At 42.8% G+C, this 12,900-nt stretch overlaps 1 protein-coding gene across 1 annotated transcript in view; it reads right to left on the bottom strand.

Moving 5' to 3' along the window:
• The window catches only part of LOC110505153 (BTB/POZ domain-containing protein KCTD8-like), a 76,881-nt gene extending 65,899 nt beyond the window's left edge, over positions 1–10,982 (bottom strand). Inside the window, exon 1 of the mRNA XM_021584177.2 lies at positions 9,896–10,982. Within this exon, the coding sequence (XP_021439852.1) occupies positions 9,896–10,718 (823 nt within the window). The 5' untranslated portion in view covers positions 10,719–10,982. The remainder of the gene's footprint in view (positions 1–9,895) is intronic.
• Between the last annotated feature and the right edge of the window lie 1,918 nt (positions 10,983–12,900).

The following is a 12,900-nucleotide window of genomic DNA, read 5'->3' as shown; positions in this document are numbered from 1 at the left end:
TTTGTGAGGTGTGATTATCAGCCATTGCTTTTTGAAAAAAGTAAATGTATAATTATTATAGATTTTTTTTAAATCATCAAACATAAGACCAAAATTGAAAAAGCAAGCTCTGCTACCTCAAGGACATTGAATGTTGTCCATTGCCCTAGAATGTGAGCACTGATAAACGTGATGTGGCCTACAATAGGCATTCAGATATCGGCGCCGTTCATTGTTGGAAATGTCACAGGAAGGCCAAAAAGATCATCAAGGACAACAATCACCCGAGCCACTGCCTGTTCACCACGCTATCATCCAGAACACGAGGTCAGTACAGGTGCATCAAAGCTAGGACAGAGAGACTGAAATATAGCTTCTATTTCAAGGAAATAAGACTGTTAAATAGCTATAAGTAGCACATTAGAGGCTGGTTTCTATATACATTGTCTTGAAATCACTGCCCACTTTAATAAATGGAACACTAGTCACTTTAGTAATGTTTACATATCTTGCATTTCTCATATGTTTATACTGTATTCTATACTATTCTATGTAGTCTATGCTGCTCTGAAATTGCTCGTCCATATATTTATATATTGTTAATTCCATTTGTTTACTTACATTTGTGTGTGTGTTAGGTATATGTTATGCAATTATTTGATATTACTTCTTATATTAGATCTTACAGCACTGCCGGAGCTAGAAACACAAGCATTTCACTACACCCGCAATAACATCTGCTGAACATGTGTATGTGACAAATAACATTTGAAATGATTTGAATTGGGGATTTGATTAGGGGTGTGAAGTTGGGATCCATAACACTAAGAAAAATCCCTACCCGAAAACTGTTTTCTTTTGTTATTCCCCCACAAAATTAAAATCACAATGCAGTTATCACAAAACATTAGTTTCCGTGTTAAGCCTATAGCCTAACTAGATATTAGGCTAACGGAAATGTTGTAAAATGTGATAAAACCAGAGAGGCATGCATTTGCGAGGCATGCAAGTCAAGAAATTACGAGATACAGATTACCAAGAAATGTTTTCTGCCTGCCTGCCTGCCCCCCTCCTCTCTCTCCCTCGATCTGGCTCGCCTCCGCTTTGCTAATGATGCTAGTGTGTGTTCAGCCTTCGGTCTGTTGCGTGCAGAATATCCTAGCCAATTCATTGATGATAGGCCCTGCTTTACTGAATTCGCGAGACATTGCAAGCCAAGAAATGGCAAGATACAGCATTCCATTGCGAGTTACAGCTTTTGATAGGCCTACAGTGATTCTTCCTTTTAAAGGTTTTGAGTTTATGACGTGACAATTTGCGGTAGATGGTGTCAGATTGTGGTAAATTGCGCCATTCTGGCAACAATAGCTGACTCTTAAATAACATGCCATATAAATCTTGCAGCACTCAGCAAGCTGTGCTGCAGTGCGCCACAACTTTCAAAGGAAGAACCACTGTAGTGCACTGTTCTGACTGTCTGCCTGATGCCGACCTGCCCACCTGCCCCACTCTCTCTCCATGCCGTGCTCTATATGAAGGATGCAAGTGTTTTTGTTCTCAGAAGTATGGCAACTAATCTCCTCCATCAAAAAGAATAGTCGATTCCAAGAGTCGATTCCCCAACAGTCGATTCCAAGAGTCGATTCCCCAAAAGTCGATCTCCAAAAGTCGATTCCAAGAGAAATCAAATGTTGACACTCAGAAATGGGAGTCGACACCTGGAGTAACTATGGCTTATTTATTGCCTTACCTTCCTGATTTTACTACATTTGCACACACTGTACATAGATTGTTCTATTGGGTTATTGACTGTAACTTTGTTTATCCCATGTGTGTTGTTTGTGTCGCACTGCTTTGCTTTATCTTGGCCAGGTCGCAGTTGTAAATGAGAACTTGTTCTCAACTGGCCCACCTGGTTAAATAAAGGTGAAATAAAAAATAATTTTAAAAGTCTACTCTCCACCACTACTTCATCTTCCTTAAGTTTGGAAAACCCTTTAGTTTATTGTAATGTCAAAATATATGATTACTGAAGGCAAATACTGATGTTCATTTCCATTTTTTTTTTTTTTTTTTACATGTTAGCTAGCTAGCATGCCCAATGCAATATGGAACTTCCATTTGTTGGCCCACTCAAGATAGCATTGTACGGATCAATTAAATCAGACTGGTTTACACACAATTATTAGTTAGCTAGCTAGTAACGCAGTACTGTAAAGCTGTAATTTACAATCAGCGATGTAGTTATGAACACAAGTGGTCCAAAAAGTAATGGAGCTATGTTTTGTCCATTCATAACGAGGTTCACATTTTATTGCCTATGTCATTTGCGTGCCTTTATGGTGGTTAATAGTTACTTTGCCAAAGTGTTTATATAAACACTATTTCAGAAATTTCAGCAGTTCAGATTTTTAGATTTTTGGTAGCAAGCAATCGATATCCTATGGTAAACTTGTTGAAAGCGAGTGGCAGTTTGGGTCATTTTTGGTCCTTTTTGAGCCCCATCCCATTTCTTGCTACGCCCTGCCACTCACCTTCACTCCCCTCCAAAGATGTAAAAGGATTGTAAAGGTGTAGATTAAATGTCTACCAATCCACTGCTTGTACGTCTTTGAGGGTTGTGTGAACGAGTGCACAGGCAAGAAAGGGTGCGAATTTAGCCTGAGGACTCAAACTAAATTCTTCCGTTACTCTGTCGTTCGCTGCATACTTTAGTCTGAGACTGCCAGCATTGAAGTCGTTTGTGGGGCAGTGTATAAAACAAAGTCATCGGCGACTTAACCTGACTAGCCACAATAATCGCATTATTGTGTGCATGTAACCGTGCTCAATGACTATTGCATTATCTGCCTACTGACATAATCAGTTTAATATCGAATTACTACTGTGCATTTAAACATACTTAAATGAGGGAGTTATTTTATGCTGGCCTGGGTTGAACCTGGCAAACGCCTGTCTTGTCATCACCGAAAGCGGAGAGGGAGGAGCGCCCTTCTCAAATCGAATCGTAATCTACGCCCGCTTGGTCATTTTGGCAACAAGGCAGCATAGTGCATCCTCCAGAAACACGCATCTCTTTTCCATAAAAATAAATGTTTGCATTTTTGTTTTCATTATATAATATATTATCAATGGTAGGCTATACCTTGGTTTTTGAGAACGTGCCTCACACATACAATTTACAGGAGCCTCGTATTTTTTGTTTGAGGAGAAGTGTGATGCGTAAAAGCCTATACTCGTAGAAGCCATAGACAATGTTGACATATTGAACTGGATGTTTTTTAATGTTTACAGATGCAAGGTTTACAGGCACGAACATAGCATTTTTCTTGTTCCATGTCCATTTGAGCAATGTGCGTCACATCCGGATAGGCTACGCTTTCATTGTCCAAATCAATCCCATAGCCAACCATTTTTTAAATTTATTTTACACTTATTTAACTAGGCAAGTCAGTTAAGAACACATTCTTATTTTCAATGACGGCCTAGGAACAGTGGGTTAACTGCTTTGTTCGGGGGCAGAACGACAGATTTTGTACCTTGGGGATTCAATCTTGCAACGTTTCGGTTACATCATCCAATGCTCGAACCACTAGGCTACGCTGCCGCCCCAGCTAAGACCAGCTTTCGGTTGGTCTAAATATCTCCACCATCTCATATTGAAATTGACACATTGGTGCATGGTTTTAAGGACGCACCTCAGATATTGCCACCGCTCCCATCTCAGTGCAAGCGAGCTCATATAAGACAGGTAAATTACCAATCCTGGCGCTAGGGTTTCAAAATAGAAGAAGAGCACCGGCTTTAACAGGTCAAAATTGCAAATGAGCATGCGATTTACAATTGAGAAGGCGTAACACCAGCCAGAAATAGAGCCCTAGTACTGTATGTTGTGTGTGTCTTGTATTGTTTTTACTATGCCTCTATGACAAACAAATATCATCTCATATTTCAGCAGCTAACAATGTTCCAACTGGCCATGGAGATGTCAGTAACTCGTTCCATTACCTGTTCCTGAAGCTGAATTTAAATTATTATCATTATTTTGGGCCTCATTTGTCACATCGACATAAATTTTACTTGTCACATGCACCGAATAGAACCGTGAAATACTTACTTACAAGCACTTAATTAACCAACAATGCAGTTCAAGAAATAGAGTTTAGAAAATAATGCAGAGCAGTTGCCATACCAAGCGGTGATGCAACCGGTCAGGATGCTCTCCATGGTGCAGCATTAAACTTTGAGGATCTGGGGACCCATGCCAAATCTTTTCAGTCTCCTGAGGGGGGAAATGTGTTGTCGTGCCCTCTTCACAACTGCCTTGGTGTGTTTGGACCATGATAGTTTGTTGGTGATGTGGACCCCAGGGATCTTGAAACTCTCGACCGCTCCACTTCAGCCCCGTCGATGTTAATGGAGGCCTGTTGGGCCCTCCTTTTCCTATAGTCCCCGATCAGCTCCGTTGTCTTGCTCACAATGAGGGAGCTGCCAGGTCTTTGACCTCCTCCCTATAGGCTGTCTCATTGTTGTCGTTGTCACTTAATAATGGTGTTGGACTCGTGCTTGGCCACGCATGGCTGAACAGCGAGTACAAGAGGGGACTACACACGCACCCCTGAGGGGTCCCAGTGTTGAGGCAGATGTGCTGTTGCTAACCCATACCACCTGGGGCGGCTCGTCAGGATTTCCAGGACCCAGTTGCAGAGAGAGGTTTAGTACCAGGGTCCTGATGAGTGATGAGCCTTGTGGGCACTATGGTGTTGGATGCTGAGCTGTAGTCAATAAACAGCATTCTCACATAGGTGTTCCTTTCATCCAGGTGGGAAAGGGCAGTATGGAGTGCGATTGCGTCATCTGTGGATCTGTTGGGGCAGTATGCAAATTGGAGTGGGTCTAGGGCTTCTCAAATGATAGTGTTGATGTGAGCCATGACCATCCTTTCAAAGCACTTCATGGCTACCGACGTGAGATAATCATTTAGGCAGGTTACCTTCGCTTTCTTGGTACAGGGATTATGGTGGTCTGTTTGAAACATGTACCGTAGGTATTACAGACTCGGTCAGGGAGAGGTTGAAAATGTCAGTGTACAGTAGACAAGCTTTGCATACACCTCCTGTTTAAAGGTCTTGCTCACATCTGCTACGGAGAGCGAAATCACAAATTCGTCTGGAACAGCTGGTGCTCTCATGCATGCCTGAGTGTTGCTTGCCTCGAAGCGAGCATAAAAGGCATTTATCTTGTCTAGTAGGCTCGCATCACTGGGCAGCCCGCGGCTGGGTCTTCCTTTGTAGTCTGCAATATTTTTCAAGCCCTGCCACATCCAACGAGCATCAGAGCAGAGGATTCCATCTTAGTCCTGTATTGATGCTTTACTTGTTTGATGGTTCGTCTGAGGGCATAACAGGATTTCCTACAAGCGTCCAGATTAGTGTCCCACTCCTTGAAATTGGCAGCTTTAGCCTTTAGCTCAATGCGGATGTTCCCTGTAATCCATTGCTTCTCGTTAGGAAATGTGCGTATGGTCACTGCGGGGACGACGTCGCCGATGAAGCCGGTGACTGAGGTGGTATACTCCTCAATGCCATTGGATGAATCCCAGAACATTTTCCAGTCTGTGCTAGCAAAACAGTCCTGTAGCGTAGCATCCGCATCATCTGACCACTTCCGTATTGAGTGAGTCACTGGTACTTCCTGCTTTAGTTTTTGCTTGTAAGCAGGAATCAGGAGGATAGAATTATGGACAGATTTGCCAAATGGAGGTTCAGGGAGAGTTTTGTGTGCATCCCTGGGTGTGGAGTAAAGGTGGTCTAGATTTTTTCCCTCCGGTTGCACATGTGACATGCTGGTAGAAATTCGGTATAATGGATTTAGTTTGCCTGCATTAAAGTCGCCGGCCACTAGGAGCGCCTCTTCTGGATGAGCATTTTCTTGTTTACTTATGGCCTTATAGAGTTGGTTGAGTGCAGTCTTAGTGCCAGCATCGGACTGTGGTGGTAAATAGACGGCTACGAATAATATAAATGAGAACTCTCTTGGTAGATAGTGTGGTCTACAGCTTATTATGATGTATTCTCAGGTGAGCAATACCTCAAGACTTCTTTAATATTAGATATTCGGCGCCAGCAGTATTTTACAAATAGACACACACACCCGTCCCTCGTCTTACCAGACGTGGCTGCTCTGCCCTGCCGATGCACGAAGAAGCCACCCAGCTCTATATCCGTGTCGTCGTTCAGCCACGTCACGGTGAAACATAAGATAATACAGTCTTTAATGCCCCCTTGGTCGGATTTGCATCAAACTCATGAAAGAAAAAATCTTTGTCCAGTTCGTGGTGAGTAATCGCTGTTCTGATGTCCAGAAGCTCTTTTTGGTCATAAGAGACAGCAGCAGCAACATTATGTACAACATGAGTTACAAACAATGTGAAAAAACAAAATAGCACAGTTGGTCAGGAGCCCATCAAGTTATTACAATAGACTTCTTATTGCTTTTCCTTTTTCATTTGGTAAACAAAATTGCATCTTCCACTAGCCTATTATACCTGTCAAATAATGGGATGGCAGGCTAATGGAAGGCTAATCTTCTTATAACATTTGGGCAATGTCCAATTGTCTATGGCTTGAACACGCAGTACACTTTTGAAATACGAATGCAACGTGTGTAGACTAATGTTTCCATGTTGAAGCCAATACAAAAAACTAGATAGGCTACAAGTTTGTTATGACTAGGCCTATTCTATAGTTACTGTATACTATTTAATACACTTTGATCGTCAATGTATAGGATAAACATTCATGCCTCCTGCCAATGAGCCCTTAGGCCTACGTGTGCATACACTGCCTTATGCTCGTGGAACGAGAGATGCGATTTATGATATCATGCTTCTGACCTGATATTGTTTTTTAAATTTTTTTTAGTTTAATTTGACTTAAAACGTATTAGAAAGATTCACCAGTCAGTGGGTTTATGTTGAGAACATACATGGCTTGAATGCAATGCAATTTCATCTGCTATTTCTGGAGAAGTGCAAATATGACCTATAGGATGGCTTCATGATGTTTATAAAACATTACATTTGTGAGCAGTGTAACAGTGAGTGGACATTCCCCCTTTCTCTTTATATTGCATCTTTGTCCAGCTCCTGTGAAATGTTTGGATGTGCGTAAAACCCTCCATAGTCTAAGTTTCCTTGTCTGTATTATGTGTGGGGGAGCACGGGGAGCAATTAAGATATCTGTAACAGTATTCAAACAACCTATTCTTAATTTGATTATAAACATACACTGTCTTTTTAGGCCTTGATATTCAAAATCAAATCAAATTGTATTTGTCACATACACAGCAGATGTTATAGATATCCCTCTAGTGGTGTGGGGGCTGTGCTTTGGCAAAGTGGGTGGGGTTATATCCTTCCTGTTTGGCCCTGTCCGGGGGTATCATCACAGTGTCTCCTGACCCCTCCTGTCTCAGCCTCCAGTATTTATGCTGCAGTAGTTTGTGTCGGGGGGCTAGGGTCAGTTTGTTATATCTGGAGTACTTCTCCTGTCTTATCCGGTGTCCTGTGTGAATTTAAGTATGCTCTCTCTAATTCCCTCTTTCTCTCTCTCTCGGAGGACCTGAGCCCTAGGACCATGCCTCAGGACTACCTGGCATGATGACTCCTTGCTGTCCCTAGTCCATCTGGCCGTGCTGCTGCTCCAGTTTCAACTGTTCTGCCTGCGGCTATGGAATCCTGACCTGTTCACCGGACGTGCTACCTGTCCCAGACCTGCTGTTTTCAACTCTCTAGAGACAGCAGGAGTGGTAGAGATACTCTTAATGATCGGCTATGAAAAGCCAACTGACATTTACTCTTGAGGTGCTGACTTGCTGCACCCTCGACAACTACTGTGATTATTATTTGACCATGCTGGTCATTTATGACCATTTGAACATCTTGGCCATGTTCTGTTATCATCTCCACCCGGCACAGCCAGAAGAGGACTGGCCACCCCTCATAGCCTGGTTCCTCTCTAGGTTTCTTCCTAGGTTTTGGCCTTTCTAGGGAGTTTTTCCTAGCCACCGTGCTTCTACACCTGCATTGCTTGCTGTTTGGGGTTTTAGGCTGGGTTTCTGTACAGCAATTTGAGATATCAGCTGATGTACGAAGGGCTGTATGAATACATTTGATTTGATATTGTGCGGGTGTAGCAAAATGCATGTGTTTCTAGCTCCAACAGTGCAGTAATATCTAACAAGTAATACCTAACAATACACACAATCTAAAGTAAAGGAATGGAATTAAGAATAAAACATATTTGGATGAGCAATGTCAGACTGACAGACTAAAATACAGTAGAATAGGATAGAATACAGTATATACATATGAGAAGAGTAATGCAAAATAAGTAAACATTATTAAAGTAACTAGTGTTTCATTATTAAAGTTGCCAGTGATTTCAAGTGTATGTATATAGGCAGCAGCCTCTAATGTGCTGGTGATTGCTGTTTTTCAGTCTCTCTGTCCCAGCTTTGATGCACCTGTACTGACCTCGCCTTCTGGATGATAGCGGGGTGAACAGGCAGTGGTGGTTGTTGTCCTTGATGATCTATGTGAGGGTTTTATGTGCCAAACCAAATTTCTTCAGCCTCCTGAGTTTGAAGAGGCACTGTTGCGCCTTCTTCACCACACTGTCTGTGTGGGTGGACCATTTCAGTTTGTCAGTGATGTGTACGCCAAGGAGCTCGAAGCTTTCCACCTTCTCCACTGCTGTCCCGTTGATGTGGATAGTGGGGTGCTCCCTCTGCTGTTTCCTTAAGTCCACGATCAGCTCCCTAGTTTTGTTGACGTTGGGTGAGAGGTTATTTTCCTGGCACCACACTCCCAGGGACACTCCTCTCACCTCCTCCCTAGTGAATTTAATATTGCTTATTGATTATGTTAGGCATGTCCAAACTGCAATTTACAGTGGACCTAGCCCAGATGAGGCTGGTGGAAGGAGCAATAGGAGGACAGGCTGATTGTAATGGCTGGAATGGAATTAATGTTTAATGTAAACATGGCTTACATATGTTTGATTTGTTTCATACCGTTTCATTTATTCCATTCCAGCCTTTACATTGAGCCTGTCCTCCTATAGCTCCTCCCACCAGCCTCCTCTGGCCTAGCCTCTATATCAGTGTGAATGCTATTGCCTATGTTTATTAATGTATTTCCATATTGAGCAATGCAATTACAATAATGTGTCTGCAAATATGCTCAACATATTTAGCAAATATGGGGCAGGCAATTCAACGAACTAGGCTTCAACATATTGGAGTTGATGACAATGCAATACATAAAAGACCGTAAATACACGACTTGAAGCAACCACATTTTTAGCCATGGTGCATGTTCTGATTGGCCAGTGAGGTGTCAAGGCTTGAAACACCCACAACCTGTTTATTAATCAAAATCCAGGCCTCTCACGCCACCCTCAGCTATTGCACCCATAATTCTGGTTGTGAAAATAGCAAAAATATTTCTGACACTTGCCCGAACGTATAGCCTACCGCCAGCGCTAAGACTTTGTTAAAATAGAGCCCTATATGTAACTGTCATACACACCTTTCTCTCTAATCTATTCTCATATTTACTAGATCTATTGTGATTTTGGAAAACATGTCAAAAACAGATTAGAGGAACAGGGAGGATGTTCTAAAGGAAAGTGAAGAAGCTGGTAATGATTACTTTGAACCACGTGGAGGAAAATGTATTCTTTACCTTTAAAAGCCTGTACCATCCAAGTTCAAATAGATAGGCAAATAATCCATTCAATCATTTTACTCGTGAAGCGAATCTTGACACAATACCAAAACCTGACAAAACATGTTGGACCCACTTTTCCAAAATGTATGCTAGTGAATGCGTGAGAAGTCATTTTGCACTTACTGAAGAAGATGTACTCTGTGTAGCTGCTCCAGAGTTTGTCGTCCCTGTACTGGTTGACAAAAGCGGCTGTTCCCGTGGAATTACAAGCCACCATTGTAAAGCCCGCCTCAGAAAGCCGGTCAAATGCCTGCTCCAAGTAGGTGAACTTGAGGTAAAACCTTGACGTGTACTTCTCCGGCGGCCGGTCTGGGTCCCGGCTCTCGTTCAGTGTTTCCCCAAACACCTCTTTGGCCAGGGCGATGCGTCCACACACCATGATCCTGGCCACGCGTCGAAACTTGGCGTCGGCTTGATTGTCCCGCACCGTGGTGTAGGATCCCCTGTAGCCGATGGTGATGAACCCTGACCTCTTGTCCGAGGAAGTCAAGGTACGACCTGTGGGGTACTCACTGCTTTGTGAGCTCTCCTCAATATCGCTGTGGCAGCCTTCATCATTCATGGAGCCCTGCTTGGAACCCACCCGGGGCCCCAGGAGGCGCAGCAGTTCGCCCAACTGGAAGTGCTCGGCTTCCCTCTGCAGGCGCTCACGCTCAGGGAAGTGGTCGGGCAGCACCAGCTGGCGGTCTCGCAGGAAGTCCAGCACGTAGCGGAACAGGAAGCCATCGCGGTCGATAAAGAAGCGCCCGCGGCTGTCCCTTGGCAGCTCCCGTGGCGGGCACCGGGTGAACATGGCGTGCAGGGTGGTGTCGGGCACGCTGACCAGGGTAGAGCGCTTCGTGACATACACCTGGCCACCCACGTTGAGCTCCACTACCTCCGGGTAGGGCAACGGGGCCGGGCCAGACACCTCGCTGATGGGCAGAATGGTCTCCTTCATGGCCATGGTCCTGTAGTTCTACCAGGGTATAGAGAGAAATCAAACAACTTCCAAACCCAATAAGGTCCTCTTAGATCCTCTCAAACAAGTGGAGCAAAATATCTCAGTAAGGAGCGGTCTCAATAGAATCAATAGAGGTCACCAAGGAGTTCACAGCATAGCAGGTGCTGAAGTTTGAAAGAGGCAGAGGACTACATCCCTGCTGTTAAAGGAAGCTAAGGAGGAAGAGAGCGAGGGAGAGCGAGAAAGAGAAAATGTGGAGACAGAGAAGTGTCCTGTCACCTCACTAATGGAGAGTGCAAATGCGAAGAGAGAGCGATAGAGCAGGAGAAGAAAAAAAAAACACTGAGTGACTCCCGGATGACATCATCCTCTGAATAAAAGGGGAGGTGCTGCATTTACAGCCTTTTAAAGAGGAAGTACTGCTACAATATTACCCAACTTCATCTCCTTTTAAAGTCTGAAGATGACCTGGTAATGAAAATGACATAAACAACATAAACAGACACATATTTTCAGACGTTAACCAATCCCAGCATTTTTTAATGTTGCTTCCGTAATGTCGACAGTAAAAATGTGACATATGTCACAGTCTGTTTATATGCTTCACATGTCTTTTTAACAAATGCTATAATATATTACACAACCATATTTCCTACACAATATGTATTTTTGGTTGATTGGAAATGCAACAATACTGTAGCAGTGGCAAATATCCAACACATTTCTATGGTTCAACATATGGGTTCAAATCAGAAGCCCACAGTGCCATCTGTTGGAATGCTGCAAAACATTTAAACATGATCTTAACATGTTCTATGTCCAATAAACTCAAACATCGTTGAGGTCTATTTTTTTGCCTAACAAATAACACGTTGAAATGTTGAACAAAATGGGTCAATTATCATTTATATTGATGAGGAGACGATCTCAATGTGAACTATTAGACAACAGCGACGCCCAAAATAAATGATGAGATGTAGACCTATGTAAAACACCTAAATCACTAGGAAATGTTTCTGCCTCTCTGTAAAGATATTCTGTAGTTATGTACATGTCTGTTCAAAGATGATCCATTTATTCCCCAAGCATATACTGATTCAATTCATTACCACAACCGAAAATTCTACAATACCTTTTCTATATGATTATATCTGACACCAATGTAACAAAACGATACCACAGTTCAGCATAGAGGCTCACAGGTCATTGAACACACTGAAACGTTACAAGGCCATTAATCAAAGTCAGACTTTCCTCCATCTAATTGAACAGAGAGCGTCATATTCGAATATGCTTACTGCTTGAAAATGTCTTAATTAATCTCCTCTTATGACCCACGATGCTTTGCACCCACAGCTCTGGGTCACTGCCAACATGCTGACTCAGCAGAAACTATGGTTGCTTTCGAATGCTCAGACGTTGCATGCATCAAACAATGATTGCGTGCCACGTCATGGACTGTGTCATTGACTGATCGATTGCAATAACACATGATGTGGTTAGCTGATACTTAAAATACCTTTCCAGGCGTTGAAAGATCTGGCATGAGTTAGCAACGCCTGGGCAAAGGAACGTTCCCTATGACAAGTTCTGTGAACTTTAACCTCTCACTACTAGCCATTTGTTTTTATAAGAAACTCACAAAAATCATATTTAAGTGTTTCTCTAAACCATACACAAAGGCAATAATATCAGAGAGCTGATATTATATAGAGAAACATGAGATCTCACCACATTCCAAAAATGATGAGTTTAAACGGTTTGTTTTAAAGGGGGCACAGGGACTTGAACATGAGCTCTCAAGATCCAGAGCCAAATGCTCTACCACTGAGCGATTCCCCCTCTTAGTAACATATTGAAAGGAGAGACATATGGTCTAATAAAGAACATTTTAGTTTGAGAAAAAAAGCACCCATTAAGGACACTCCCTATCTCAAACTATAGTTAAGAACTATTGATTTAAAGGGGGCACCAGGATTCAAACTTCAGACCTCTTGAGCTACAGTCAAATGCTCTACCACTGAGATATATCCCCTCTCTTTGGTTGTTTAACATGGGGTCAACATAGGTCTCCAAATGCAGTTATGAAAGACAATGAGCTAAGTAGACCAGACCCAGCTGCTATTGCATTGGTGTCTATGGGAGACACCACATGCTACATACAGTATTTATGTCTCTTAAAGCT

Source organism: Oncorhynchus mykiss, chromosome 31 (assembly GCF_013265735.2).
Source record: "Oncorhynchus mykiss isolate Arlee chromosome 31, USDA_OmykA_1.1, whole genome shotgun sequence".
Classification (NCBI taxonomy): domain Eukaryota; kingdom Metazoa; phylum Chordata; class Actinopteri; order Salmoniformes; family Salmonidae; genus Oncorhynchus; species Oncorhynchus mykiss.
The sequence above is the reverse complement of the archived record's forward strand: the minus strand, read 5'-3'. Positions and strand labels throughout refer to the sequence as shown.